The sequence below is a fragment of the Stylophora pistillata genome, chromosome 2, assembly GCF_964205215.1.
Source record: "Stylophora pistillata chromosome 2, jaStyPist1.2, whole genome shotgun sequence".
In the NCBI taxonomy this organism is placed as follows: Eukaryota; Metazoa; Cnidaria; class Anthozoa; order Scleractinia; family Pocilloporidae; genus Stylophora; species Stylophora pistillata.
The window spans coordinates 1,054,810-1,081,266 of record NC_142520.1 but is presented as its reverse complement, the minus strand read 5'-3'; the positions used below and the strand labels follow the sequence as shown (position 1 = coordinate 1,081,266).

The 26,457-nt window shown below is 39.0% G+C and overlaps 3 protein-coding genes across 3 annotated transcripts; all 3 read left to right on the top strand.

Annotated features, from left to right (window-relative positions):
• Window positions 1–2,527: 2,527 nt before the first annotated feature.
• LOC148736594 (uncharacterized) lies at window positions 2,528–8,346 on the top strand. The gene is made up of 3 exons (XM_088748464.1): window positions 2,528–4,413; window positions 6,643–6,692; window positions 6,949–8,346. The coding sequence occupies exons 1-3, from the start codon at window positions 4,397–4,399 to the stop codon at window positions 8,334–8,336; spliced, it is 1,455 nt and encodes a 484-aa protein (XP_088604590.1). The 5' UTR covers window positions 2,528–4,396; the 3' UTR covers window positions 8,337–8,346.
• Window positions 8,346–17,750, top strand: LOC111333621 (protein mono-ADP-ribosyltransferase PARP14-like). The gene is made up of 3 exons (XM_022939242.2): window positions 8,346–9,266; window positions 9,504–9,692; window positions 16,329–17,750. The coding sequence occupies exons 1-3, from the start codon at window positions 8,739–8,741 to the stop codon at window positions 17,748–17,750; spliced, it is 2,139 nt and encodes a 712-aa protein (XP_022794977.2). The 5' UTR covers window positions 8,346–8,738.
• A 135-nt stretch (window positions 17,751–17,885) lies between these two features.
• On the top strand, window positions 17,886–21,292 carry LOC148736593 (protein mono-ADP-ribosyltransferase PARP14-like). The gene is made up of 3 exons (XM_088748465.1): window positions 17,886–18,285; window positions 18,777–19,094; window positions 19,922–21,292. The coding sequence occupies exons 1-3, from the start codon at window positions 17,886–17,888 to the stop codon at window positions 20,200–20,202; spliced, it is 999 nt and encodes a 332-aa protein (XP_088604591.1). The 3' UTR covers window positions 20,203–21,292.
• Window positions 21,293–26,457: the final 5,165 nt, after the last annotated feature.

Below are 26,457 nucleotides of genomic sequence, written 5' to 3'. Positions count from 1 at the left end.
AAATGAAAACTTCAAGTCTGAACCATAAGTTGCTTTCATTTTGTTCAATTTTTGTTTTTTTACTGAGCTAATACTTTGAATAGCATATCTAATTAATAGTTTTCTTGGTTAGGTTCTTTTTTATCAATTTCCTCTCTTTGAAAAGCCTATGAAACTTGTGATTTCGTAGCCTTTGCTATAATTTGTTGCTTTAACGATTGATTCTGATTCCTTTACTTTTATTATTCATTATTTTATTATTTATTATTTTTATTATTACTTTTATTATTTTCACCACATTCATCTAATTGTAACTGTACATGTAAATCGTTATGATTTGGCAATTTAAGATGATCTATTATCATATTTTTAGTGATGTCATGTCAGTTTACGTCCTCTTCATTTAATTCATCTATATCTTCTTCTGCTGAGGCGTGATCTGGAAATTCTCCTTCTCCAAGGTGGTTGTTCAATATCAGGATTTACTTAAAATTCAAGCAAAGATTCTACAGATCTACTAACTTTGAAATCTTCAAATTCGCCATCATTAGAAATTTCATAATCCAGTACACCTTTCTAGGTAGTAGTGTAGTGTGTCTTTATTGTTCAAAAGATAAAATTACATATCTTATGTTACATCTAATACAGGAAGTACACTTTCACAAAGCTACATTATACTTAAAAACAATTCTATTAAAAAATGTATTCTTAAAACGGTTTGTGCGAATAGCGGGCATGACAGGGGATTTATTTCTCAAATTATACCTCGTGATCTTGGTCTCAGGGAAGTAGGCTCTAAGAGGATGGCTCAGGATAGTTGAAACCTTGCGACAAATTTTGTGATCTTGCGTTTTAAGTAAGTCACCTATCACTACTTTCTTAGATATGTATTTACGTTTAAAACAACGATCTAAAAACTGCTGGGCTATAGTTAGCTCTGACTCAGAGGCCCCATGCACAGATAGAGCATAAGTGATATTAGGTAGGACAATGGAATTAAATAAAACATCTACTTCTGCTTGGCTACATCCTTCCTTGCGGAGGCATCTGATAACGTATAACCCTTTATTAGCTTTACCTAACTTTTCTTTTAGGTGAGTACTGAATTTGCAGTTCGGCTGAAACGTGAGACCAAGAATGGTTATTGTACTAGTCTGAGGTATGCCAAAAATACTTTTGTAGGCCTCGGCAGTGTGACCTTTTTTATACATAATAAGCTCTTTACATTTACTAGAATTTGAATTCATTCTATTTTGGCTTGCCCACTGTAAAAACTGATTTATTAAGTCTACAGAGTGATCTTTATAATAATATACCGGAGCAATAATCGTACAGTCATCAGCGTATTTGAAACCAAGTGTCTCGTTCCCTAATTTAATTTCCAGATCGTTAAGAAATATATTGAACAAATAAGGTCCTGAAACACTACCCTGGGTTGTGCCCTTGTTAACTGTTTTCCAATTACAGACATGATTCCCGAAAATAACTCTTTGTTTTCTATCTCGCAAAAAACCTAACCACCAGTTTATGATATACGGGTTAAGTGGTAGACTCTTAAGTTTCTCAGCAAGGAGTTGATGGCTCACAGAGTCAAAGGCCTTACTGAAATCCATCGCGAACATCCGCACTGCCTTGCACTTGGGATCATCAAGAAACTTGCAGATCTTATTCTGTATAAGTAGCAGAGCATCTGTGCAGCTCCCTCCTTCTCTATACGCGAATTGACTATTCAACAGCTGTTCTTCTACCGGCCTTTGGGCGTGAATCTTATAGACTGAAATGTAACAATAGGTATTATTGTTACATTTCTGCTTAAGTGTTAATAAATTAGTAAGGATAACACCATCCGTAACTGGCATAGAATTTACTCCCATACTCACCTAACCTTTCATCTGTTACTACCTCATATATGCACATCATAATTCTGGCTTTCTTTTTTGCAAATTCTTCCACTTTTCCAAATTTCATTAATTCTTTAACTCTTTTGGGGGGGGGAGGAACAAACATTTCTCAGTCATTTGCTCTTACTCAATCTTACTACTCAACACCAAGTATCTGAAACAATGAACAGACGAAACAATGAACAGACGAATACATGAAGTTAATGCGCTTTATAAAAATTATCGCACAAAATCATACTATTAGTAGATGCATGCATGATGGTAACGTTAATGAAATTACAACTTTTAGATAAAATTAGTGAATTAACTCCAAATGTTGATAAATACAAGAAAAACATAGAATAAAAATTTCACATATTATTACCCTAAAGATTGTTTAGGTCACGCAAATTAATTGTGGTGAATATATTCATATTTTTGTAATGTCTCTTTTATGAAATAAACTATATGCATCATTATCCATGTAACTAAAAATTATGTAAAATAAAATAATGATAATTTTAAAAAAAATCGAAAAAAGCATCAATAACATCTTCAATTGCCTCAATAATGATGGTTTTTACGACGTTAAAATTTGAACTTATTACTACATAAGAGTTTCCGTGCCGGGCGGAATAGTCCCACGCCAGGATTTTTTCCAGTGACAGTGTGATGAAAGCAAGTACTTTGTCCTTTTAGCCGCAGAAAAGTATAATTAAAGGAATCGTGAAAGTATTTCTACCTAAGCGAGGCTGTTGTCGGAAATAGTCTCCTTGAATTGTGGCATCAAAATAATACATGTCAAACCACGACTGTTCGGGTCCAAATGCGAGGAGCTCTTCGGTCACGACGTAGTTTTCTCCGTTGGTTCAAGGTAAAAATTTGAGTTTGAAGAGCCCGAATGTGAATGAAGCAAGAAAGGAGAACAACTCTTTGTGCGTTGCTAGCAGTATTCACGTTCAGAAGGTGGAAGTAGAAAGCTAAGAACAAGGCAAGTTGGTGTTGAGCCATTGTGTCTGGTCGTCCTATCTACTTTCAAATTAACTTAATTGTGCAAGTGATGCAAGGCTCCTTACGGATTGTTTACTTTACGCTTATGTCAAAAGCTGTTATCTCGTCCAGCGCTACTCTAAAATTACACCGTTCCAATTGTCTCAGACAAGTTTTGAGACAAACATTGTACTTATGAATGTAAGTAGATCAATATCTCAGAACATTTGAATTGTTTGTCTAGAGAGCAACCCGGGCAAAATATAATAAAACTTTACAAACCTCTTTACCTTCATCTGTTTCATTTGATACTCTGCTAATTCAGACAAACGTAAAAATTTATTCACAACATTTTCCCAAAGTACTAAATGATGCTTTTCCAACGTCTTAATTAAAATCCTATGGCAGACTGATTTTCTATTTGCCTCATAACAATTTTAACAATAGTCATTAACATAATCGTATAGTTCATGACTTGACCACAAACATTTATTCCTTTGTCTTTTTTTATGTCTTGCTTACCATAACATTTGTTTGCCACTTTATCTGTTCCTTGCACAATGAAATACTTTTCGCATAACTATTTTATACTCTATCATCAGAAAATCGTTTTTAAACCAAACAAGCATGACTGTGTATATATTTTTAAATCACCTTGGCAAATAATGATGATACTGAGCGTTTTGGGTCAGCGACGAGCCTAAAGTGCAGTTCTGTTTTTTGCTCCTGGTTCGGCCGTTTGAATCTTACTGGTCAGAATCTCAACGCGCAGTTAAATTTAACTAACTGCTTGGGCAAAGATTGCATTTTGAGCGTTAATTTGGCCACCATTCTACGATATGCTGTTTGGCCGTCAATATATCTGACTTTTAAATAAACGTTGTCGTTAAAACTTATTTCCTGATGTTATTATGCATGCATGTGGTTCCCTTTTGGTGCTCCAACACTTTTAAAGTTAATAATAATCTGTTCATTTAATGGAACGGCACGCATATCGGAAGGAGATTAATGAGATTTATATCTAGCATACTATGAGGTAGCCCCAAGAAGCTTTTGATTTATATAAATTTGTTTTTGAAAATCCTTGTGTCCATAGGAAACAAAACGAGGTGTACTGTACCATTTGCTAGACTGCGTAGACAAAACAAAGGGCTGGATCAGTATGACCTATCGGAGTAGTCTTTCACATGATCATAGACGTGAAACTCCAGTTCTGAAGTGCGTTAAGTCTAATAGAGTTCACAGCCGCTACGTTACCCTCCGTTGCGGCTCTCTTAGCACGATTCTCAAGCAACGACGTTTGAAATCATAAATTTTATGTAAATTAACCCTTTTACCCAGGCTATCAATGATCATTAACCATGTTACTTGAATCAGCCAATGAGATTCTAGAAAGAGTGACTATCTGAACAATTCTCGTTAAGTGATTGGGACTCGAGCTTGCCCAAGAGGCAGACGCAAAGTTGTAGAGCCCTGTTGCAGAAAATAAACGTGAACTCGGCTTGGAGAGCTGTCTCTGGAAACGTTTCTGATGAGGAGCTCTAAAAATGGGTTTCATTGTAAGGTTGGTTTCCTTTAAAATAAATGAATCGTAAAATAAGGTGTGCTCGTACTTCCGTGTTGGTTAGTTGACATCGACTTGTCGAACTTGTAAAGAGAAGCTATCCTAAAGCTTGAAATTCAAGGGGTAGTTTAACAAACGTTCTGATCCTCAGAGGGAAGAATTCATTCGTTTTCTGTTTCATTTTTCTTCGAAGTGGTTCCCCTTTGAATAAGTGAATCTCACTCTGAGATCTCAGCTAAAAGTTAAGACCTCCAGTTGGAACCTTCTGGAGAAGTTATAGTGTGCTCGTCTGTTGCGCGAACGCAAATGTATCATGATAGACTTGAGTAAATTCTGTTGTGAAGTCAGTCATCAAAAAACTTAATATGGTATAAATCCAAGCGACGAATCTTTGGTATTTATGTGTCTGTGTCGTAATAGTTTTTACATGTATGACGTTAATGCAGACTGTGTAATGAAATGCATATTCCAAAGTGGATCCGATTTTGGTGCACTGATGACGTGCTTCCAATGCTCTAAAAAAATACTCTAAGACTGTTTATGCGATATATAATATCATTTCACGAATAAAGCACTCGATGTCGCAGAGGAAATAGTCATTTGTAACTTGTGGTACGCGAAGCGTAGAAACAAATTTTTGTGGGGGCTTTGATATGAAAATGAGTCACTGACTCAACCGCAAAGGCGTCAGTAGACACCGTGGTGATTAAAACTCGCACCAGCCTCACTCAACCATCTTGAAATAGATTGTTTACACAGGATAAGTGACTTAAACTAATCAGCTCATAAACTTAACTGATCCCACGGTTTTTACTTATATGAGATCATAAACAATCTATTTCAAGAACCGCGGGATCAGTTAAGTTTATGGGCTGATTAAACATGTCATTGGCGGCTGAATCGAACGATGTCAGTAACGCACGAGCAGACCAACATTATCCTGTGCTTTTCAGACAAAAGAGGACTTGTGGAATTCAATGCCACATATCTCTTGTTTTCAATCAGTGAAAAATACTTTAGGTCACCAACGGTGTGTTCTGAGGTATATTGTACTGAGGCAAAAAACTTTTCGAAGCTTTAATAGAGCTTTGTAATCAGGCCTAAAACCGATTATGTAAATCAGAGAAAGAACCAATGTTTATTTAAGGACGTGCCTTCTGTTTTCTTTTCTTTCGAGAGGATGAAAAGGATGGCAGCTGATAATCGCATTGAGAGAGTAAATCTAAAGTTACGGGAGAACAGCAATGGCACAATTTTGAACTACCCACGAAGGAAACAGCCATGAATAAATTGAAGCTTTAATTTAGGGGAAAAAATAAACCAGACAGATAAATATAGGGGACATGGCCGATAAAAAAAGAAATAGAGTAGTTTGAGACCTACCGGCTGGCAACCGTAAGCAATGGAGACGTTTTTCAAGGCTTTGGAAAAATTAATAAGGGTGAGAATAACTGAAATACGCTATGAAGTTACCAAAATGATGCTCTGGTGGTAAAACCAGATTTAACATTCATCGTTTGGAAAAGTTAATATCTTTTTCTTAATCAATCTGGTAGAGGCCAGGCATGCCAAAGCATTTTATAGGTAATAACAAGTCAGTCCGGCACGTACCTGCCAGAGGGCACAACTATAATGAATTCAAGGCTTGCAATCACAAGTCGGTAACGCCAGCTACAGCCACTGCTTTGTTAGACATTGGCAGAAAAAGGCATGAATGATCATTAAAGCCTACAATTTGTCATATTCCGTGAATTCTCTCTAATTACCGAGCGATAACGATTTCCAAGAGTTAGCGCATTCATTTCCTTCTGCTAACGAAGAGTTCATTAAAAGCACATGTATCGTCGGGCATGTTGCCTTTGACAATGTATGGTCACCATAAACTGTTCATCAAATTTTCTTTCATACGAGTGAAAGACGACTGTCTTCAAACCTCATATAGAGCAAAGACTTTTGCTAACAGAATACTTGTGAGATTAACTGACTTGAGTGGTTGGAAACGATTAATAAAAAGCCGGATAAGCGGATATAGAGTGTTTACCTCACGCTATTTTTCAACAGGATTTTCTAAATAAAGTAAGCTTCGCCTCTTCTATATGCTGAAGATTTTTTTATCGGTGTTTTCATAAATTGTAGATTTTGCAATAAGAAATCCATTTGTTCATCACTAGTGCTGGTCGAGTGAGATATTGGTGCCAAACACTTATTATACTGTCATTTTAATTTCAGCAAACTCGTTTGTCGACAAAATCGAGGAGTGGAGCAAGAGCCAATAATAGGTAAGACGCTCTTACTAAAAAAGTAGTAAGGAAGATTGGTTTCGCGCTAATTTAAGCGTAACCAGTATAAACTATATATCAATGTAAAGGTTGTAAATATTCCTCATACATGTATCAACATATCACACGCCTAGAGCCACAGACTTGAGGATCAGTCAAAGATTTGTCAGCTCTGTCCATATCATTAGAATCTTAAGTCCAAATACTTGTCATCTCATGAAAAGGTGAGGGACACTAAGCTAACTATCAATTTCAGACCATGTTTTTGATGACAACGCTGATGCATCATTACCGGACGAGACCAGTGCCGCTACTAATAAAGCCACAGTTATTCAAGTTCGAGAAGCTGGAGATGATAGCATAGCTGAAGGTCATGGTGCCAATAATGACCGTACCTATGCTAAGGTCATTTTAGTTCAAGATGCCTACAGTGCCAGCGGATCCTTGAATGAAGACGCTCCGCCAGATGATCTTTGTGCATACAGATATGCTCATGATGATAACACTCACGCAACCGAAAGTGAATACAGTAATCAGTTCAATAACAGCGATGAAAGTGGCGCAACTACAAGTTTTCCCACAGGCGTTGTGCGAAAAGATCTTGACTTCAACGAGGTTCAAGAAGGTGCACTCTCTCGGAGTCATAGTTCCGATGCGAGCATGGAATTACTAAAGGTTGACCCCATGATCTCTAAATACAAGGCATCATGCAGTGACCGTCATGAGGAACATATGGACGATGACATCACAGAAGAAACTGATTTTCACCACATTTTTGACGCAGACAATGCTGCTATTGATGCTGACGAAGGAAACACTCGTAAATTTGGCTTCCATACAAGTGACATAGATCATGCTGAGGCTAAAAATACTGTTGATGACGGCAATGGTGGCGAAGACGTTGGTGGCGATGGAGATGACAGAGGTGGTAGTGGTTATGGTGATCGTCATGCCGTTGTTACTGATAGCATCGAAGGAGATAGTGGTAATGACGATGACCATGATTATAGCCACGACGGTGATGAAGATGGTGGTGGTAGTGGCCGAGATGTTAATATTGAAGAACATGGAGTAAACTGTGGTGATAATGACACTGATGGTGATGCCAAAGACGACCACGATCAAAATGGTATCGATGAGTCCAGTGGTCATAGTAATGGTCGTAACTGTCAAGTATTCTTAGTTGTAGACCCTGAGGTGATTCGCTACATTTTTGAAACTGTGCATAAAGATGAGTTCAACAAATTTTTGAAAGAGCAAGGAATCGAGTTCGATTGGAAGGATGGAAGTAATCTCGCAAACTTTAACTGCATCGGTGATACCGACCAGGAAACCTTGACTTCCCGCGTTAGAGCTGCACAGTCGTTTGTCGGCAATTTTCGCAAGTATGAAATTCCCATGGAAAAAAACATTTGGAAAGCTGTCAAGAAAGACCTCCTTCCAACCGATGGATTTCCAAAGATTCAATATCTCGAGGCGGAATTGAAGCTGAAGGTTATCGCAAAGGACCCTGAGGGCAAATACAGGGAACTTATTGAAGAAAAATTGCCCACAAGTTCAACCCGTTTTCAGTATTCTAAAGGACATATTTCGTTACTTAAGAAGACAGACTTTGTTGAAAACAACCTAAAAGAAAAATGTTAACAGGTAGACGTTTACCTTGATGAAGAGAACGAAGAAGTTCGCCTACAGGGTCCAAGACATGAGTTAGATTCTGTTAAGGAAGAATTCTTAAAGCAAAGGCAAGCTACTCATGAAAAAAGGTTAAACGATGAACTAAGTCAGAACGTAGTACGATTTCTCGCCACAGAAAAAGGCAGAAATGCAGTTGAAGATGTTTTGCAAACTCATAGATTTAAAGCCGTCATTGAATTCGAAACCTTTGCCGGGAAAAAGTTTGCGAAAATACTTGCAAATTCTGCCGAAGATTTGAAAGAAGCAGTTGCTCGTATATCCAGAATAGTTCATGAGGAAGAAGTAGAGGTTGATGAAAAAAATTTGACTTTGAAATCACATCCTGAATGGAATGAGCTTTGTTCGAATGAAATGAAAAAGAATCCTGGTATGAGCATTCAAGGCCCCGATAGACCCAGCACTCTGCTCATAGGATTTACAGAACAAGTTAAAAGCTCAGCCAAAAGGTTGCAACAGTTTTTGGATGAAAATTCGATCAGAACAGAGCAAATCCATTGTCGATCTTGGTTAATCAAGCAGTACATAAAAGTGCATCGAGATAAGGACTTGCGTTTGAAAGAAACAGAACTGGTTCAATCAAGTGTGGAGTTTTTTGCCGACGAGACAAAAGATGACATATTTCACATTTCAGGCCAGGGGAACGGTATTCATGAAGCGAAGAAATTTCTTACTGAGATCATTAACAACACAGAAGTCAACTCCTTCACCATTGAACAACCAGGCCTTAAAAAAACCTTTGAACGGATAGGGGACGCACTTCTTACGGGTTCAGGAACGCATTGTCTGATTGTCACCGAAAGTGTAGAGGAGATGATGCAAATCACCACGGCCAACGGACAAACCATCTGCAGAAAAATTGGGAATATAAGCGAAGAACGGGTTAGTATACAAGCTTTTACCACCGAAACTGCTGTGCCGCTGATATTGCTCTAGCACTCGTTACCCTTGTCCTTTATGATGTTCATGTAATTGTCATGTTCGATCACCTTTAGCGTGATTGAATAATATCCACATGCATGCGTTCATCAACCTGGTATTTTAAGAGGATAAGGTATTTAAATAACGGATCTTTGACTTTTTTCATTAATATCATTATTATTATTTTACTACTCGCAGGCGCATACAGTGGTGATTCCTACTGGAGAATGTTTCGACGCGATCAGGATGTCTTATCTATCCGTGAGTCCCGTGTCAGAGTCTGTACCAGTCGGAGGAACTTCCTTGTCACCTCGTTACATTGGTTTGCCATTTCAGCGTGTGATTCATACGCACTGTACTGATTGGAGCGAAGGTTTGGGAGAGAAGGTTAGTATAAGAATAAATGGAAATTATATTCTCCCAGATAAATGTTAGAGCCTTGTTCAAAATAAGAAACGTGCATTTAAAAGCTTTAAAGCTGCCATGGAGAAAGCAAGATAATTTGAAAATTGACGACAAAGAATGAGAAAAGTTGCAGGCGTTCACTTGATACCGACCTTGAATCACTTTCCTTCCCTGAGGAGAACCAACAACTTTGTGAAAAATTATAAATACAATACAATGAAAAAAAAAGTTTAAAGTGAAAGACGATTTCCAGTGTCAGAAACGTACCTTTGCAATTTCCACTGCCGCCTTAAAGTCAATACCGCACTTATTTCATATGCAAAAAACGCAGGCCCGTGCGCAAAAGTTAAAGGCTGTTTAACCTTTCTTTTCACTCTCGCGATTGCGACGAGCATAAAACGCTTGTAAACCTCTAGAAAAGCATAGGCATGCTACGCATGCAAGAGTTATCTTTTTTGGGATGCGTAGGTCTCCGTCAAAGACAAAATCAAAAATATAATAATAATAACAATAATAACAACAATATTAATAATGATAATAATAATAGAAATAACAGTAGTGATAATAATGATGATAACGATGATACTGATATGTTCACAAATTATGGAGAGACGATGAGTAGTTCATACGATAAAATTTAAATTTATGATTTCACCATTACAACTTTCAATGAAAAATTGATGCCAATATGAACAGAAATGAAATGTTTTGACATTTGCATTGAGGGCCAAAGATAAGGGGACATCGCGTACTTCTGTTATGCTCATGTAATACGTGTATGCGTATGCTGGCATACTCGTATAAGTGATGTGTGGCTTTCTCGTATGTGCCTTTGTTATTCATTGCCATACCAAAAGAGATGGTGAAAGGCGCCGGCCCGCAAAAATGACAGTTGCCAAATAACCATGAAGATATCAATGAAAGCTATCGTAGGCAAATTTCTGAACAACAAGTGGGTAAATCTTTAGCATCTGTTTTTCTGTTTTCTAAACTTAATCAAGAAATAGCTCCTGACCTTTGATCGCTTGCAGCGGTTCTACTGGGCATAATTCGCTGATTCAGACGGTAAAATGTTCTCTCTTCGAAGACAAGATTTTCCTTCAAAGTTCCCATAATGCATCTATCACACCTATTAGATTTTTCTGGGAGGAAAAGTTTTGTTTTCATCCCGCTTGTTAAAGAGCCCATTGAGAAATGAATATGAGGTGTTGATTTGTCTTCTGTACTGTAACGGTGACGGCGGAAATCCAGCGGCAGTGAAAATCCAGTTTTACTCTGTCCTCCTGATTTACACTAAGTAACTTGCCCCCGTGAGAGTCTCACCGAGTTGAACTGCCTTCGACTTAAGGGTAAAAGGACAGATGTAGTTCCCAATGTACTTTTCAGAGTATTTAGAATTACATGGTTTGATAGCGACGTGCAATTATAACGTAATGAAATGTCAGACCCCTCTCGTGACTCAGACAAAGTGTATTTTTCAACTGTAGTGAGAGAAAAGTATGCGAATGGAGGTAGTTCGCTTCAATCTTAAGCTATTTTAGCGCGTGCAGTACTGCTCACTGGTTTATCAGTAAAAATCAAATGACAAACTTTCATTTGAATTAAGTATCAGTGATATCTATCCGAGGATAAATCCTCTGCTAATGCTAATTTGGGACACTAGAAGAGGCTCGAAACGATGAAATTAACGTATACCCTAAACCTTGATATTGCGATGAAATTAAGAAATGCCCTATGAGAGGTTTGAATTTTGCTTTTTACACCAATGAAATCTATAAAGTAGATAGAAGGAAAACTTGATTTAGAGATCAACATAATTTAGAGAATTCATGAAAATTTCACATCAATTATTAAGCAGCTCAGCCACATACAATAACATGTCTAAAATTCGGGTAGTTTGCTACATAAGATACAGTTCTCACATTCTCGTACCATCTTGGTGAAAGATTGACAAGACGGATTTGTCTTTTGAATGAGCACAGAGATGGCAAAGTTCTTAGTTTAGGCGAGAGTCGATTTGATAGTCTGGGTCCTAAAAAAAATCTTGAGAAGTGTTTCCCATAGGTGAGAGTATTAAATCTTGGGGTGTTCAAATCCGCACCTCCGAGGTTGTAAGTTTTTCACTGACAACAAATTTATAATGCTCTGAGGACAGAGGTTGGGGCTGTATGCATGGAATCAAATACTTCCGAAATATCCGTTAAAAACAAATTTATATACTAGCTGCTAACCTCCACTGCTCAATTAAGCTATTAAGGGTAGTTTCTCAGCGGCAAGTTTCACGGTGGGCTGTCAGAGCCTGTTCTAGAGGACAATCGAACTTACCTACATAATTGTCTCGCCATAACCTGTTCAAAGACCTTATCAGCAACTGACAGGACAGTGACTGGTCGATAATTCTTTTGTTGTAAGGGGTCACTCGTTTGAAAACTGGAACCCATTCTCCACTTTTCCACGGTTGTGGCTGTTTTCCATCAAATATTAATTTTGTTTAATAAAAAAGTAAGTGAGCCAGCAGATTCCTCTGCTTCAACCTTTAGAAAAAATGTGGAATGGAATCACAGTCTGATGCTTTTTTTCACTGTCAGTGACTCCAACACTTCTCGGACTTGGCCGTTTTGAAGAGGGTCAACTTGAGTTAAACACATTCATGTTGTATCGATTGGTGTGCTGTTCTCGACACTTTCTGTTTAAAACTCAACATTTTCTCCCCCGATACCATCTATGATTGCTGTAAAATAATCAGCCAAGTTTTTTGCTTTCACGTCTTGATCCTAGTCGATTTCTTCGCCAACTTTAAGATTGAGATCCGGGCGTTTTGAAGTAGCATTCGAGCAGCAGGGTTTTCCTTGAGGTGATCTGAATTATCCTTCCAGCATAATTTGACTGCCATCGACCTTTGTCTTATGGCTTCATTTTGACATTTACGTAGCTTCTCCCAGCTGGATTCCGATTTGCCATTATGAAAACTCGTTAAAGCCCCTCTCTTATCTCTGTTAGCGTTCTTCCAGTTCATTATTATATAAGGTATATCCTACGCTCTAACCTCTCAACCTCTTTAGGGGAAGATTTTCATCAGTATACTCCAATAGGGCATGTTATCTTCCATCAAAAATTACTCCTTTATGCCAAGGAACTTCAGAAAGGTCTCAAGTAAATCTGTCACAAGCAAAGTTTTGGTAGATCCTAAAAGTAATCACTCACATACATACATACATACACACACACACACACACACACACACACACACACAAACACACACACACACATACACACACACACACACACATACATACATACATACATACATACATACATACACACACTTTATTTGAGTGGACTAGAATAGAGCAGCCAAAGGCTGGTGTGGACCCACACACATATAGGCTAGAAAACTATAAGAAGTAAAATTATTTTACAGATACACATAAAAAGTTCACAATATATTCATTTGTAAGGTATGCTCGAAACAATTTTGAAAATAATTAAAATCCTCGGATTTTATTGTAACAATGGCAACTTCTTTGTTAACAGAAGAAGCCTCCAAGTCGCTTTTGATTTTCTTGTAGACGCTTCGAAACTATTTAAACTACTCGAAACATCAATCATTTTGTTAAATGTAGTTCCATATAAGGGGTCCTCTGTACCTTAAGGAATTTCTTCCAACCTCAGACTTAGGTCTGGGTGTAAACATCGGATTTACAGCTAGTGGAGATTTACCAGAGACTTTCTTTGAATACAGTTCATCAGGCCAAAAAGACAGGGAATCAAAATAAACCATGTCCATGAATACAAGGAAAGGCCTCTTGTAAAAATAAGAAATAGAGGGGCAGCGAGAATTCAAAAGACATTCAGCATCAGAAATAGACGAATCAAGATTGAAAATGATTCTCGCTGTTCTCCAATGTATCGAGTCCTTAGAAGAAAAAAGGGCCGTAGAGTATGTAGTTTCCCCAAATTAAAATACAGTAAGTTAGACTCGGAGTTATTGTCTTGAAATAAATCTCTTTCAAAGTCATTACACGTAGATATCTCGTTCGTTTTGTTGCTTTAACCTTTCTTTTCACAAAAGACTTTCTGACTTGAGAAACATCTTCACACCATTTAACAAATGGTAAACACCACAGCGTACACTATTGAGTTATGGATGCACGCGGGAGGTTGCTAAGCACAAAAGAAGCGTAAGAGTCGCGCGAGGTGATAGCCGAGAGCGACTCTAGCTTCTTGAGTGCTTAGCAAACCTCCCAAGTGCATCCATAACTCAATAGTGTACGCTGTGGTGTTTACCATTTGTTTTATAACATAACATTGATACATCGTAGCTAAAGAGTTCCCTTTTATTTAACAAATCTTACGTGACCAGAAAATACAAGCGCGCACGAAAAAAATTGTCTTTGCATTTGCTCACGTCAGCAGCGTACACTCATAGGCATAAAAGATAAGGTAGTGTCATCAGCATACAAATAGACATCTCCAATAGTTCAATACTATACTTCACTTGGTTGTGGCTGAATTTTTTCCTTCATGGTTTCATAAATAAGCGCATGATCACTAAGTAGTGGGTGGTAGATTCCTCCACATTTAAATTACCGAGGTTTATTTGTTAACAGCATATCATTATAGAATAGAGGTTATTATTGACCCTTTGTTCTCCGTGCGCGTTGCTTTATCGATAAGACAAGTGCGGTCTTGTTCGCCTTGAAAATCCATTCGCCGCTCTCCTTCAGTTCTGCCTGGCCTAAATCTATCAAAGTTGAGATCGACAAGGAATATAACTAAGGGCGTCTTTAAAGGGGCTCAGGTACAAAAGCTACTAAGTTCATCCTCAACTTTCAGCTGATGGTCACCCGTTACAGGTTTGGGTGGACGATAAATACTAATGACGATCATGTCAGTAATACCAGTTCTTGAATGTTTTTTTCTAATCCATTTTCACTGCATTACCGCAGTAGGGTAGGACTAGAACGGAACATATACGATCCATGCGAGTAGTACACCCATTAAATCCCACCCATCCCACCCGGGAGAGGACATCCATCACACAGTAATCTCGTGCGTGGGAAATTAACGTCTCCTACCCCTAACCCTACTGCAGGGGGTTCCAGGGTCATATAGGTCCTGTTCATTAGCCTTTTTACAGGGAAGTAGTGCTGCTACGAATACAAAGGTACCATTCCCTCTCTTCCTGTCATTGCGGAACAAGGTAAACACTGAGGTGGTAGAAATTACCATCAGGATATGTGGAATCGATTTTTGTTTTACTGATAAAGTTAATGTGAATCTTAAGCTTCTTGATTTATGGAAACAAGTTCTTAAAATCTCTTTTCAATGTCTTTCAATGTTCAAATGGCATAAAAGTACGTCCTCGACATTTCTCTTTATATTTTCCACTGGCTCGTTTCTTTGTTCAGTAGTATTAATATACGAGTTGTCTCGAGCAGAGAGGGAACTCGACTCCGAAGAAAGCGATGGCACGATAAAAGAGTCTGAGAAATCAAAAAGCAAAGCACAATTAGTTCCGTCGAATAACCATTGAGTTGGTGAATTACTTAAAGTCACTTAAATCTTGAGATCCATATCGATGCACTTAATATGAAACCATCTACCATGTGTATCGCAGCTGTTAAGGCGGACTGACTTTCCACAAATAGCACATGGAATATCCACACCGGTTTCCTACCACCTGTGCGATTAGCATCGGGCTTTTAACTAACATCTACACTTGTAAGAAGTGATCCAGTTTGAAGGTGGCAAAAGAATTAGGATAGCAAGTTATCTTTGTTGTATGATATCCTTTCACGTGGATTTCAAGAAAATGGCAAAATAACATGCTCCATACACTTACTAGTGACTCTGAAACTAGCCGCATCCAAACAAGATCCATTCTAACTGATAGGGAAGCTCTGCCATTCAACCAAAAAATAACATGAGTAAAATAGTCAGAAACGATGAGAAACGAAAAACGCGTTGATCGCCGTTATACGCACTGTAGAGCACAGGTGTAATCACTCCTTGAGATACTTTTCTACCTGATACAGAATTCTCAAGAACAAGCCACTATCCAACGCTTTAATTTGGAGATGTCTTGCAACGGTTTTGCGAACGTTATAAAGACTTTCGTCAGTCCTTAATTCCTGCAATTCTTTAACTAATTTCGGCCACTTCTCAGAATACCTCGAGTCAGTTTTACGCTCACCCGAACGCCAAGGTTTGATGCTAACCATCTCGCGTTCCTCTGATATCTACACTGTAACGTAACCTGCCGCTGTCACGGTTGTCACGAAGTCATGATGGATTACTTATATAGCATTGCATTGGACACGTGTAACTAGTCCTACGCACATCCACGGCGAATAAAAGCGTTGTTGATCAACCAACCAACGATACATATCCATTAAATTTCACTAGGTTTACCGCCTTATTACTACACAACTGCTTTACATACAATCAATTAAGGTGGATGGAAATGTTCGTTTGGGTCTGTGTCTGTGAGGTGGGTGTCTTGTGACAAATCTATTCTTAGCAGTAGTGAGCTTCGCAATTAAATTTTTCTACTTCTATTTGGATAGACCTGACATGTTAATATGTTGTGTTTGATGTTCTTCTCTCTCAATGCAGACTCTAAGAACTATTGTCAAGGAGTCACTTCAAAAGGTTGCGAACATTGGAGGGGGTTCGATTGCCTTTTCCGTTATTGGAACTGGAAGACTCAGATTTCCTGCAAACGATGCCTGTAGTATCATGGTAGATGAAGTACTGAAGTTCTTCCAGAGCAACTCAGAATCTTGCTTCAAAGACGTGCGGCTAATCGCATTCCATCACAACAAAATCACGAGCGAAGCACTTCGCCAGGTGTTGAAGAGCACACAAGAGAGTGATAAAAGAAAAACAATGTTCTCGATGCCTAAGCCTGTCATTGCAGTCCATGAAGAAATCCGTCGAGTTAGCGTTCAGATCAAACGAGGCAATTTGATTCATGAAAACACTGACGCTATTGTGAACGTTATCGGTCCTGATATGAACATGAATGCAGCGGGAGATTTGAGCAGGAGTCTAGCAAAAGCATGTGGTCCTAAAGTACAAGAAGAATGCAGACTGCAGTCACCACAACAGGCGGGAGAGGTGGTTATGACAACAGCAGGGAATTTGCCAACGCAATCCATCATCCATTTAATTCCAAAATCAAAAGAAAATATCTCAAAGTGCATAGAAAAATGTTTGCAGCTTGCCGATAGGAAAGGTTTAGGATCCATCTCCCTTCCTGCGATTGGAACTGGAGGATTTGGATTGTCAGCCAAAGAATCCGCAAACGTCATCTTCCAGGCACTTAGCAGCCTTAGCTTTACCGGCCACCTCGGACTTGTCAGTATTGTTATATTGCATGCGCGAATGATAGAGTCCTTTCGACATGAAAAGGAAATGCGCGCAATACCGTCGTTAGCATCAGCAGTTACGAAATCTACCCATACGCCGAGCATTGCACTGCATATTGAGATCTTAAAAGGAGATTTAACTCAGCAACATACAGACGCCATTTTTAATACCATTAACACAGATATGAACATGCGCAACGCCGGGCGAATAAGTTCCGCAATTGCTGAGGCCAGCGGTCACCTAGTAGAGGACGAATGTGCAAAATTAAGTCCGCAGCCCGGAGGATCAGCTGTGATTACAAATGGCGGGAAGCTGAAAGCACGTCATATCATTCATTTAGTCCCCCTTTCCTCCGATAAACATCACCTTCAAATGTGCCTCGAAAATGGTCTTCGACTCGCCGAAAAATGTGGGCTACATTCAATTTCAGTTCCAGCAATCGGCACCGGTGGATATGGTTTAACAGCCACGCATTCAGCTAACATGATTTTTCAGGCCCTTGAAAACGTTGGCAAAGATTGTGTGAGCATTCGTCAAGTGAACATCGTAGTATTTAATGATGAAAAGATTCACGACGCTTTTAAAATTGAGAAAGACAAATTGCAGCAAAATGTTCGTGTGGATAGAATTGAAACTCAACCAATGACGCAAAGTGTTAGAGTCTAGGTCACCGGATGTGATACCACAAAAGTGTCCAAGGCAGTTGAAGATTTGACAAGTGGTTTTTCAAAGGAATGCAAAGAAGCCAAAGTAAAAGACGTCGGAATTGCACAACTTTCAGAAAGTCAAGTCAACTTGCTAATGGGTGAAGCACAAGATCTGGACATTCAGATGGTCTTCGACGCCACGAAAAATTGCATTAAAGTACGTGGGGACGCCAGCGAGGTACAGATTCTGGTTCCAAAGATTTACGAAGAGATAATCCAAAGACGAGAAGAATTACAAGACGAGCAAGAGGAGGAGAACGCCAAGATGATCTCCAAAATTGTACAGTGGTCGTATGAGACCAAGGATGGGATGGAAACTCAGTTTGACTTACGTACGAATTACAACATCGAGCTGGCTCACAATAAAGGAAAAACAAGTGTAACTTTGCCTTTCAAAGACGACAATTTCTCCATTGATCTGAGAGAAATGACTGCAATGGGACAACAATATGGTGAAGCTATTATTCTAAAACGAAACCGCAAAGATGCAGAAGGTAATAAACTTTCATTTCTTATGAACAGAGGTTGGAAATCTTTTGTGAAAACATAATGGTGATATATCTCTATTTTCCATTCCATTCCCTTCATATAAGAGGGCAATTTGGTTCCCCGAGTTGATAATGTTATTTGGCCCCCGTATAGAGTTTCAAACGTTGACTTTTCGAGCGTTAGCTCAAGAAACTCTTTACGTCGGCCATTTACATTATAAACTCAACTCAGTCGATACAACCAAATTACCTTGTAATACTCCTCGCCAGCGCCGCACCACAGTTTCTTTAGAAACTTTCCCCCTTTCTTTTATTCAAAGGTTTGTTTAGAGCTTGACCTTCTAAAGTTTGCATGTTTTAAAAGATTTCATCATGAAATGTACTGAGGTCAGAACACTTTATCGAGGACAATTAAAGTATTCAGTTTATCAACTCATCAATAATTATTTTATAAATAGCTGATTAATTCGTTTTCTTTTATGAATGTTATTTCGAAGGAGTTCCATTGCCAGAACACTGGTCCCCAATGACGACTGATGAAGATTTTGAAGTTGTGCAGCTGGACACCAGATCAAAAGAGTATCAACAAGTCGCTAACAAATTGTTATCTGCTGCCAAAGCGAATCTAACGATTAAAAGAATTGAACGTATACAAAACCTTTTTAAGTATAAGAAGTACATGTTGACAAAGCTAAAAATGGAAGAAAGAAAACATGGCGGAAGCAATGAAAAACATCTGTTTCATGGAACATCTAGTAAAAGCTTCACTAGCATCAACAAAGAAGGCTTCGACAGAGGCTACACTGGAATTCACGGTGAGTATCATATAGTACCATATAATGAGTCCGCGTTTTTAGTTGACCTGATCACCTTTCATCTAGTATTAGAGGTTATTACGTATTTCGCCAGCCCCCTTCCTAATTGGTGCGCTCAACCAGTACGAAAATCCTGTTGTGAAGTAAAATTCTTCTTACTTTGTTCATTTTACAGTTGTTTAAATTCATATTTGAATTTTTCCTCTAACCTTGAGAGTCTTACAATCTCGACCGCGCACTCGCTTTTCATTTAACGTTTAGTGTGGCTTTCAAACAAACACGGTAGAAGTCAACATTAGTACTGCTTTATAATCTCCATTAATCATCGTAATATTTCCAAGCAATACTTCGCAGTGAGGTATAAACTTTGAAACACATACTAGCAGCTGTGCCCGAGTTTAAGTTAAACTGAATACTGAAGTATTCAGGTGAAAAGAGGAGCTCACCAGGGTGCCGACTCGAGCCGACTCGAGCCGACTCGAGCCGACTTTGTTCCGACCTTGTTCTCTAAACGTAAAGCAGAGGAAGTGCACAAAGTCTCAGCAAAAGCGATTCCACCCGATTACACACCAAATTGTACCGACTTGATTTCCGAATTGAAGAGATGATGTCCTCGATTTCTCGAACATTTTCCGTACACATCCATAACACATTTACTGACTTTTAAATGACATACTTACTCAGTTAGTAGAAGTTGCGGTTTGGTGGCCAGAGTTGTTACGCGATGATAGGCAGAAAGCATCTCATCTCGCCCGACTAGGATAGAAGAAATGGATCAGGTACAAATTAAGCATCACATGAATGTTTTTTTAACTTACATTTGGCAGGAAAAATTTATGGCAGTGGTGTTTACTTCACAAGGGATGCAAGTTATTCCGAGAGCTACACAGAGGCTGATGACAATGGTGACCGGTATATGTACCTTGCTCGGGTACTTGTTGGATCATTCTGCCAAGGCACTCCAGAAATGAAAAAACCTAAGGTTATCGATTCAAACGGTTACGAGATCTCGTTCGATTCGACCGTTAATAGGACGGTAAATCCTACGATCTTTGTGGTGTTCACTGATGATCAATGTTATCCTGACTACTTAATTACTTTTAGATGAAGTCCATAAATCTTAACCGTTACCATCCGAGTATCAACTTATCACGGTCTAAGTAACTAGCTGTTGTATAATTGTATCAAGGCTCAGTTTTCTAGAGTTGTCGTCTTGTTTTGAACTAGAACGAATAAGCTGTTTTCATGTTTAAAATGCTTACATGAAATTGTAACATGACCAAAGTAAAGCGCGCGCTCTGATTGGTCAATTTAGCGTCCCCCATTTGCCCCTGGGTGTACGCTGCTGACGTGAGCAAATGCAAAGACTATTTTTCTGCGCGCTTGTTTTTTCTGGTCACGTAAGATTTGTTAAATAAAAGGGAACTCTTTAGCTACAATGTATCAATGTTATGTTATAAAACAAATGGTAAACACCACAGCGTACACTATTGAGTTATGGATACACTTGGGAGGTTTGCGAAGTACTCAGGAAGCTAGAGTCGCTCTCGGCTATCGCCTCGAGCGACTCTTACCCCTCTTTCGTGCTTAGCAACTTCCCGCGTGCATCCATAACTCAATAGTGTACGCTGTGGTATTTACCATTTGTTAAGTAGAGATTTCCTAGAAAGCTATGAGACGGCTAGGAGGGATGGACTGCTCTGGCAAGGTATGTACGTACCACTGGCCACAACGATCTCCATCACCATCAAGGTTGATGATGGTGATGACTTTATTTAAATCCGGATGAAATTGAGGCTTGTTAGGCCTCTAGCAATAGAGATGCTGAGATACCGAGAAAAATGTATGAATATAAATTACAGAGTTGAAAAATAATATAAGCCTAAATATAGATGATGATATAAGTGATGGTGATATAAAATTACAAATTACTTAGATTTCTTATCTCATTCCTGGAAGGGCCAAACTCAGCCATTAATCTTAGCTTATCAAGTAATGCATTCCAAACCTTAGCAGCAATGTAAGAAGTTGATTTGAGGCCGAAAGTTGTGGTCTTAGCTTCAGGTAAAACAGGTTTGTTTTTGCCCCTAAGATTTTTCTTATTTTCTCTTACTTGAAATAAAGATTGAAAATACTGAGGCATATTGTTATAGAGGGCTTTAAAAATGATTAAAAGCATATCTCGTTTCCGTCTACAACTTAATGAGTAACCAGTCTTATAACATAAACTATCATATCCGTTGTAAAAGTCATTAGACACGTATCTAAGGGCCCTCTCGGTTAGCTCAATGGATAGGGTTAGCCTCCCGGTTAGCTCAATGGATAGAGCGCTGGACTGTTGTGCGGGAGGTTGAGGGTTCGAGCCCCGGCCGGACTAACACTCAGGGTCTTAAAATAATTGAGAAGAATATGATATCTTTCTATAACATCAAGAAATGGCTAGATATTCTAGTCTTCTCGGATAGAGACGTATAAATGGAGGTCCCGTCTCCTGCAAGGTTAGGGGCAGGAGACGTTAATTTCCCACGCACGAGATTACTGTGTGACGAATGTCCTCCCCTGAGGTGGGATGGGAGGGTAACAGGACCCCCGTTGATAGCAGTGTTTACTACACTGAAGGAACTATCCTGTATAAATAAAGATGTCTACTCTGTCTACTCATGTAATCTCTCTAACCAGTCACTATCTTCTTTGAGACAGCTATTCCAAAAAGAACTACAATAAGTAAAGTGAGGCATGATGAATGCCCTATATATACGTATCTTTGACGAAAACGAAAGAATGTGTTTGAATCGATTAAGTACATCAATTTGTTTACCTACTTTCTTAATTAACCTAGATGTATGACTCGTAAAATTTAACTTATTGTCAATTACAACCCCTAAGAGTTCCACATTATCTGTCGCTTTGACTTGGAAACCATCAATATCCAATTCTACTAGATTACTTTTTCGCTTGGGCAAAACTAGAAGTTTACATTTGTCCAAGTTTAGGGTCAGACCACAGTCACGAAACCATTTGGAGGTGACTCGTAAGTTCCGGATGAGGGCAGCCTGAACCACGCTTGGAGCTATATCACTTGAAGTTAGTTGGTTGTCATCTGCATAATTCGAGAGTTTGACCTCTGTAACAAAGTAAAATAAGTCATTTAAAAAGATATTAAAGAACAAGGGGCCTAATACAGACCCCTGTGGAACTCCTCTGTGAATCTTGACAATGTCAGACTTGGCATTGGCCACTTTAACCGGCTGTCTCCGTCCTTCAGCTTGTCCATCAACAGGTTGTGAGGGATGAGATCAAAGGCTTTACTTAAATCCAACAACACTGAACCAACAGTCTTTCCTTTGTCCAAGCCTTGCCTCCATGATTCGATAAGATGGAGAAGCACTGCCTCACAGCTACAACCTCTTCGATAGGCTGAGAGAAACGGTGATAAAATTGCTGCAAAGTGCTCCACTAGTTGACGATTGAGACATTTTTCAAAGATCTTATCTAAATTAATCAATATAGATACCGATCTACAGTTACATATGTTCGTAGGGTCATCCTTCTTGAATACAGGACAGACTTCTGCTAACTTCCAGTCACTCGGGAAACATTCAGATACAACAGAAAAGTTGAATAGGTTAGCAAGAGGTAAAGCTAACTCCTTTGAACACTCCCGTAAGATTTTCGCAGGAATCCCGTCATGACCAGTGGCCTTATTTGGTTCAAGTTTACCTACAACCTGTTGTACTTCTGCAGGACTGATTAGCTGAAAGTTAAAGCTCTTTATATTAGGACAATTATTTCGTATTGCAGAAATGCTTGGATGACTGTCAGAACAATAGGAACCTCCCATTATTGCATAATCAGCACTATCGTTTTGAATTTTAGTAAAATGGTCGTTAAACCTCGTAGCTATGACGTTATTGTCAGTAATAAGTTCAGTATCCTCTTTAAGAGTTATGGTATTTCAAACAACAAATATATATGAAATACATATATATGAACTGCGGTTATGAAACGTATATGTGCACGATCCTTCGCAGTAAAGCACTATTTAAGCACTATTAAAGCACTATTTAAGCAATAGTCACTATTGCTTAAATAGTGCTTTACTGCGAAGGATCGTGCACATATACGTTTCATAACCGCAGTTCATATATATGTATTTCATATATATTTGTTGTTTGATTTATCATCTACGGGTTTATGTCGAATTAATTTGATGGCCTGCTCCCAGTTGGCTTGTTAGCTCAATTGGTAGAGCGCTGCACTGGTATCGCAGAGGTCAGTGGTTCGAATCCCGTACAGGCCTGAATTTTTTTCAGGTCTGATTTTCACTATTGCTTAAATAGTGCTTTACTGCGAAGGATCGTGCACATATACGTTAAGTTATGGTATTGTCACCACTGTTCTTTTTGCTGTGAATAAAAGGCTTAATTACAGTCCAAAAAGTCCTGGGATCGCCTTTGGAATCGTCACATTTACTTCTTATGTATTTGCAAATCAATTTCCGTCTCAACGATGAGGTCTTGTTTCGTTGTTCCTTGTACTTTTGCCAGTCTGCGAGATCTTTTGTTGCATAGTATGTTTGTTTCAATCTGCGTGGACGACGAATAGCACCAAGTAGTTCAGTGGTCATAAAGGGAACATGCTCCCGCTTAATCAACCTTTTCTTAACAGGAGTATGTTCGTCAAGAAGACCCGTGAACATTTTTCCCCAAGCCCACGCAACATCGTCAACATCATCAAAGACATAGGCGACATGAAAGGAGTTTGACTGACGTCTCTTGAGAAAACATCTTAGTCAAAGAGTTTGAAGTTTCTTTTGTTCTTAATTTCCATGCAAGGTCTGGGACAATGAGATCTCATTACAGCATAAACCAAACTGTGCTCACTTATACCTGTATCATAGACTCCAGAAGACAGAAATGATCGCGGTCTAGATGTAAATATAACGTCAATCAGTGAAATAGAAGTATTAGTGATTCTTGTAGGCTCATCATCAGACGGGATAAACGCTAGACTTTCATTAAATCAGTAAGAGCACGAACATCCTTGGCGCCTCCGTCAGGATTCAGTAAATCACAATTCAAATCTCCAACAAGAATTATATTATTAAATCGACCAGCACGAAGTAACACGTTGTTAAGTTGGGATTCCCAAACTGATTTAGATAGACCGGGAGGTCTGGAGGTACCCATTAGTACAGCTTTAGGACCATTCTTTCTTGTTTGAAACTTAGAGCGATTGTCTCGATGTTTACACACTCTATGTGAGAGACTCTGAGAGTAATTAGTTTTCTTCTGGTATACATGAGAAGTCCTCCAAAATGTCTGTTCCTGTCTTTACGAAACATCCTTAATCCTTTAATATAAAACTGTGAGTCAGGAAAAGCAGCGTCAATTTTCGTTTCCGGAAGAAGGACAATGTCAAATAGCCCTTGTAGAATAACAGATTTTACTTCTTGTAATGTAAAGCCAGCGACGTTGTTAATATTTAAATAGGCAATTCTGATATTTTTGTAATACTTTTTAATCGCTCGGATAGATCGTCATCACATCCCTTGGAGGTAGAGATCCTAGCATCGTTGAGTCCAGCATCAATCTCAGAGAAAGAGTCTGAAAATTTGGCAATGCAGAACCACAACAAATATAATTTGAGGGCATAGATTTTTTGGTAAAACCAACACATGTGATATGGCACGACCGCTTGCATTCTCTACAACGAACAGAACGATGCTTTTTAGGCACTCTTCTTTCACATGCAGGACATTTCGTAGAAGATGATGTTGATTTAGGCCCGGGATGGGTCTCAATATCCCCACAGCAAACCAACAAAAATGAGATTGTAACAGGATTAAAGGAAGCATACCAGTTAGACGAGTACGTAACTCTGCTGCGTAGAAATCTAATCCTCTTGATTCTTATAAATGACCAGGAATTTGTACAATGTTTGTAAGTATATGCTGGATTTATACGATGTTTCTAAGAATATGCAGGATCGCGATCGTAATGAAGAATTTCATGGTCGTAAAATGGTGGTTTCTTTCCAGATAACGGGGGTAGATTGTCACAGAATACATCGATTTCAAAATAGCGTTCTTTTCCCAAGTTAGAAGCAAAAGGTGCTGATTGTTTTAGAGCTAAGGCCAGCATAGGGTATCCAAGGATAGCTTGTGATAAAATGAAGATTTCCAAGGAGTCAGTGGAACAATAGTCTCCAAGTGGAAAGATGTTGTTAGAAGCAAAAGGTGCTGATTGTTTTTGAGCCAAGGCCACCGTAGGGTCTCCAGGGACAGTTTCTGATGAAATGCAGATTTCCAAGGAGTCAATGAAGCAATAATCTCCAAGTGGAAAGGTCAGGTTTTCATGACAAAAAATGAGTGGTCCCAGCATCTAAGATGGCAAAATGATTCCTTCTGTGTTCACACAATCCTCAAGTTGGTCTGCTTGAAGAATTAGACCATTAAACAGAATGAAAATTGCCAAGACTGCGGATCCGAAAAGCGCGTGTCCGCCCATAATCTTTTAATCGTTTTTAAAGCCCTCTATAACAATATGCCTCAGTATATTCAATATTTATTTCAAGTAAGAGAAAATAAAAAAAATCTTAGGGGCAAAAACAAACTTGTTTTACCTGTAGCTTAGACCACCACTTTCGGCCTGAAATCAACTTCTTACATTGCTGCCAAGGCTTGGAATGCATTACCTGATACGCTAAGATTAATGATTCAATAATGGTGAATACCGCAGTTCAAAATATATGAACTTCATATATTCACTGTATCTGATCTATCATCACGGGTTTATTACGAATGAACTTAACGGCCTGCTCCCAGTTGGCTTGTTAGCCCAAATGGTATAGCGCTGCACTAGTATCGCAGAGGTCAGTGGTTCGAATCCCATACAGGCCTGATTTTTTTCAAGTCTGATTTTCGCTAATGCTTAAATAGCGCTCTCTAGTACGAGGATCGTGCATCATACGCATATAATACCGCAGTTCAAAATATATGAACTTCATATATTCATTGCATCTAATTTATCATCACGGGTCTATTACGAATCAACGTAACGGCCTGCTCCCAGTTGGCTTGTTAGCCCAAATGGTAGAGCGCTGCATTAGTATCGCAGAGGTCAGTGGTTCGAATCCAGTAAACGCCTGATCTTTTTCAGGTCTGAGTTTTGCTAATGCTTAAATAGCGCTCTCTACTGCGAGGATCGTTTCGTGGAGGTGGCATGCGTCAGGAGAAGCCTCACCTGTTGTTTCGCACATGTACCTCATAGTGCGGGGGGACTCAGTCTCACGCATGCCACTCCGGTGCCCTAGATTTCCCGGAGTTGCGCGTCTATTCCCAAAGTCGCTTGGGTCTAGTAAA

Coding starts and splice junctions, on each gene's coding strand:
- LOC148736593 (XM_088748465.1), top strand. CDS start 17,886: ATGGGTGAAGCACAAGATCTGGACATTCAGATGGTCTTCGACGCCACG. Junction 18,286..18,776: donor AAACCGCAAAGATGCAGAAG/GTAATAAACTTT, acceptor GTTATTTCGAAG/GAGTTCCATTGCCAGAACAC. Junction 19,095..19,921: donor AGGCTACACTGGAATTCACG/GTGAGTATCATA, acceptor TACATTTGGCAG/GAAAAATTTATGGCAGTGGT.
- LOC148736594 (XM_088748464.1), top strand. Junction 6,693..6,948: donor GGAGCAAGAGCCAATAATAG/GTAAGACGCTCT, acceptor TATCAATTTCAG/ACCATGTTTTTGATGACAAC.
- LOC111333621 (XM_022939242.2), top strand. CDS start 8,739: ATGAAAAAGAATCCTGGTATGAGCATTCAAGGCCCCGATAGACCCAGC. Junction 9,267..9,503: donor GGAATATAAGCGAAGAACGG/GTTAGTATACAA, acceptor TACTACTCGCAG/GCGCATACAGTGGTGATTCC. Junction 9,693..16,328: donor GCGAAGGTTTGGGAGAGAAG/GTTAGTATAAGA, acceptor CTCTCAATGCAG/ACTCTAAGAACTATTGTCAA.